This window comes from Triticum aestivum, chromosome 4D (assembly GCF_018294505.1).
Source record: "Triticum aestivum cultivar Chinese Spring chromosome 4D, IWGSC CS RefSeq v2.1, whole genome shotgun sequence".
Taxonomy (NCBI): domain Eukaryota; kingdom Viridiplantae; phylum Streptophyta; class Magnoliopsida; order Poales; family Poaceae; genus Triticum; species Triticum aestivum.
In genome coordinates this window covers 157,932,609-157,937,140 of record NC_057805.1, presented here as the reverse complement: position 1 = coordinate 157,937,140, position 4,532 = coordinate 157,932,609, and the positions used below count along the sequence as shown (strand labels likewise).

Below are 4,532 nucleotides of genomic sequence, written 5' to 3'. Positions count from 1 at the left end.
AGCAGCACCTCCAGGAAGGAATGCGACGCCGACGACGCTGCTGCCCGGACGTGTCCTAGGGTTTCCCCCGGCACGCGGAGGGTAGAGGGAATGAAGACCACCGACACCCTCCAGGGAGGAATGATGGCACCCGCAGGCGTCACCGCATTGGAGCCGGAAGACCCGGCAAGGATTTCTCCCAACTCCAAACCCACCGCACAACCGGATCGGAGCCAACCAGCCAGCTCGCCGCCCACCCACGCGCCACCGCGGTGGCAACGCCACCCACGCCGCCTCACTGAGATCACCACCACGAGGCCAAGAGACGAGGAGAGGAGGCGTTGGTCGACGGGAGCAGCAGCGTCGTAGCCGCGCGGGAGGGAACCACCTCCTCCACCGTCGTGCAGGAGGCTCGTGCCTCCGGCACCGTCGCGGTCGCCGTCCGGACGCAACAGCAGGGCATACCGGGCCACCCTTGGCCCGGCCAGGCCCGAATCGAGCCCACTAAGCCCCGCCGGCCACGCTGCAGCAGGGCGGCGCCAGCACCCAACGCCCATCGCCGCTCCCCCGCCTCCTGGAAGCCACGCCGCCGACCCGCCCCACCGTCGGCCCGCCCAAACCCAGATGGGGCCCGAAGGGCCCAGATCTGGGCCGAGCGGGCGCCGCCTGGCCGCGCCACCCCGCCGCCAACAGCGACGCCGCCGTCCAGCCGATCACCCGCACCGCGCCAGGAATCCCCGCCACCACGCCGGACCGCCGCCGCCTAGGGAGCACCCCTCGGCGTCCTCCGCCCCGCGCCGGAGAGCAACCGAGAGGGGAATGGCCGAGGGCGAGCGTCGCGGCGGCCGGGCCAGGCCCGGCGGCGAACGCCGGCGACGGCGGCGGGGAGGGGGGAGAGAGGGAGAGCTGGCGGAAGGGGAATCGGGGCGCGACCGGTCGCCCGTGGGGGCGACGCGGTCGCGAGAGGGGGAGAGGTCCCACCTTCTTTCCCGGTTCGTTTGTTCACCCCATTAGCGTTATGATTCTGGGTTCCGATGGGCGGATGTTTACACGCTTTTTGATGGACTGCGACGGAGATGCCCTTGCTCCTATTCACTCTCCCCACTTCGCACCCATCCCACCTCCAGGTCAGATCTCGCCGCCCACCACGGCCGCGCACAATGGGCTCTGCACATTCCTCCCACTCCTCCATCTCTACCGCGGCCGACGAAGGCGACGATGATCCATCGACTGCCTCAGCCTCGGAGCCCTCGGCCCCGCCCCCTCCCGCCCAAGCGCCGGCTCCACCGGCATCTGCGTCCAAGGTGCTGGAGCAGGAGCCCGAGGTGCTCCCCTGCCGAGCCGCCGACTCGCCGCTCTCGCCACAGCCATCCGTAACGGGCACTCCACGCCTCCTCGGCCCCAACATCAAGGTCTGGGACCCCTGCCACGTGCTCCTTCCCCCACCATCGCTGCACCAGCACCTCCCGCAGCAGGGGAGGACGGAGGCGCTGCTGGAGGTGGTAATAGTTAGCCACGGGGAATGTGCGTTCGCGATGCGACCCGACCTGGTTGGTGGGCGATGGCCGGCAGTGGCCCTCACGGCGCGCGGGGAGCGACAGGCGCGCGCGCTGTCAGTGTTCCTGCGCTCCCGTGGTTCGCAGCTGGCCGCTGCGTGGACGTCGCCCCTCGACCGTTCCCGCGCTACTGCTGAACTTGTCTGCCGGGTGAGCCGTTCTTGGCCTTTGTTGTATAATTCTACTCTTGCGCTGTGCTTGCTTATTGTCCTGTCTTTGGCTTGCAATGGACCTGAAAGCAATTTTAAGCATTTACTAAGTCTTTGGCTTGCAGTAGATTTTAGAATATTGTAGTCTGCTTGTAAATGCTTTGCTATGTATTCCACATTGTTGTAGTAAAACCCAATTTTTAAGATAGATTCATGCTGTGTGAGAAGTACCATCTTAAGTACTATGAGATTGGTGTCTTCTTTTTATGGTGGAACAATTCACTGTTCAGCCTAAAGAACAGTCCTTTGGTATTTCAATGAAGGCAACACATCATGAATGTATAATGGAATTTATTGGCTTTAATAGGTGTGCATTATTGCATGCTCGTAGAACATCTGTTCCATTTGAAGGTGTTGTCCTTTTTGGCCGCAACAACATGGATTAGTTGTAAAGGTGAACAATAAGAGCCATCATATTCTGATGCTCGTACTCCTAGATGCAAAAAGTTTGTTGTTTCCTGAAATTTATCCAGAACATGATGGCAATGTGTTCCCGTTTAGTCTTCAAAGTATTGAACTCGGTATTAGCTTTCTATTGGCCCGTTAAATGCTAGTTTAGTTTCTCATTCATGGTAACACAAATGTGACAAAAATACATTTTGAGAGGGATCGGTATTATATATGATATGATTATCCATACTGTGTTTGTGCATGTTAGCATATCTCATGACCTTCAACTTCTAAAGTATCTTCTCCAATCAGGCTTTTGCCCCAACAGGTTTGACGTATGAAACTGTTTGTATGCAGGAACTTGATTTCCCAGAGGAGCAGATCCAAGTATCTGATGCTTTGACTGAGATGAGTCATGGTCAGTGGGAGGGCTGTCCAAAATCAGAAATTTATACCCCAGAAATGGTTAATCTGATGGACAGCACCCAGCCTGATTTCTCAGCACCTTCAGGAGAGTCACTCAGGCAGGTGCAGTTCAGGATGATGGAGTTCCTGAACCGAACAATCATAAGGTTACCAGAAAAGGTGGCAATGGGGGATACACAATCACAACAAAATGACGCAAAGGGTTTATCTCGGCAGAGCTCCACCAATTCCGTCCAAGATGGCCCATCTTGGGATTTGCTTTACAGGCTCAATCGGCATAGCCTCCAAAGGAAGAAATCTGGTAAAAGCCGTCTCCAGTTTGTCACTTCGGTTGACAATGATACCGAGGATGAGTTCTCCGTGAAAGACATAAACCAAAGGTATCACCTTCACGAAACAAGTCTGGGGAGCTCTACAACCTCTATTGCAATTTTCAGCCATGCAATCCCCATTCGATGTCTCCTTGCGGGCTTGCTGGACTGCAACCCTGTGATGTCTCAGAGGATATGTATAGACGATTCATCTGTCACTGTTCTTGAACATTCGCTTAGAACTGGGTGGCGAATAAAGAGGCTAAATGATACTGGGCATCTCAGGCTTCTCTAGCTGCAAGCTGTTGCGCTGCAGCTGGAATCTAACTGGTGTGTGTTTATGCGCCGTAAAGAAACTATCAGATCATATTATGCAAATCAGAAGCTATGGTTGTCGGTTCATGTTCTCCTATGCCACAGTGGGGAATGGAAGTCCTCCGATTGTTGTTATTTTGCATTTACTACCATGCCTCAATGCCGGGAAGAACTGCCCTGTGATTGTTAATCATTATTTTATCAAGTGTAGTTTCCAAGTCATCCTTGGTGTATCGTTCTTTCTTTCCACCAGCCATTTTGTATGTTTTGGAACGTGTGTAAATAGTCTTCTACTCCCTTTTTATATTACTTGTGTTTACTTTATCAGCTTTAGCAGAAAATGCATAGGATCAGTGGGGTGCGCACCTCCCTTTTTTTTATGGACGCACCTCCCTTTTATCACACCAACAATATGCGTCTGGATTGCTGCCCAACTTTTTTTTACATCAGTTCAGACACAAGTGCTCGTATATACGTGCATATACTCATCCTTATAAATACACGCATGACCACCATATCCTATGAGCACCTCCGAGAGACTGAGCCGGCATATCACTTAGATTTTACAAAGTCATCGTAGACACCTCGTAGTGGACGGGAACGTCTCCTCCTACTGAATGCGTATCACCGGAAATCCTAAAATAAATCCAGAATAAATGCGAGCACCAGTTCTTGAACCGTGATGGGCCCGGGATACCATTGTTCACATAACCATCCAACCACAGATTGGTTCGCTATCACTGCCCAACTTGTAATCTCTCCAACCATAGCTTCTAAAGGGGAGTTTTATTTAGGAATATAAAACCCCTCAAAAAAATTAGGAATACAAAAAGAGGAGTTGGTAGTCTTTCCTCACCTCCCACCATTGCATCATCTTGGTTTTTTCTCTCTCGCTAATAAAAACTGAAATGAATAAGGTTTCCTCTCATGTCGCTCTGGCCTTCCGCTCCCTCTTCATTCGTGCTTTTTTTTTCTGTTTGCCTCCGGGTTTTTTCTTGTGTGATTCCCGTTCCCAGATCATCTAACCGTGCGACAGCCCATGCCTCTCTCACATCAATCCCCTTCTTTGTTCCTCGCAAACCCGGCTAGGGACTCCCCTTCATTGTGTGCTTCCTCTGCCACGCCCTCCCTCGCTGCCCCCTCGCGCAATCGCCTTCTTTGTTCCTTCCAAGCTCGGTCAGGGTTACCCCTCTGCTGGGTGCTTCCTCTGCCACGCCATCCTTCTCTGCCCCCACGTGCCACCGCCATGGGATCGGCCGCCTTGCTACTGTGGGCGTCAATCCAGAGCAGGGGAGCTGGCAGGGCATGATGGCCATTGGCCAACTCACGCCGAGGTCGAATGCCAT

At 53.9% G+C, this 4,532-nt stretch overlaps 1 protein-coding gene across 1 annotated transcript; it reads left to right on the top strand.

The window, feature by feature from the left end:
• Nucleotides 1-1,021: 1,021 nt before the first annotated feature.
• LOC123096989 (uncharacterized) lies at nt 1,022-3,492 on the top strand. The gene is made up of 2 exons (XM_044518769.1): nt 1,022-1,685; nt 2,492-3,492. The coding sequence occupies exons 1-2, from the start codon at nt 1,056-1,058 to the stop codon at nt 3,164-3,166; spliced, it is 1,305 nt and encodes a 434-aa protein (XP_044374704.1). The 5' UTR covers nt 1,022-1,055; the 3' UTR covers nt 3,167-3,492.
• Nucleotides 3,493-4,532: the final 1,040 nt, after the last annotated feature.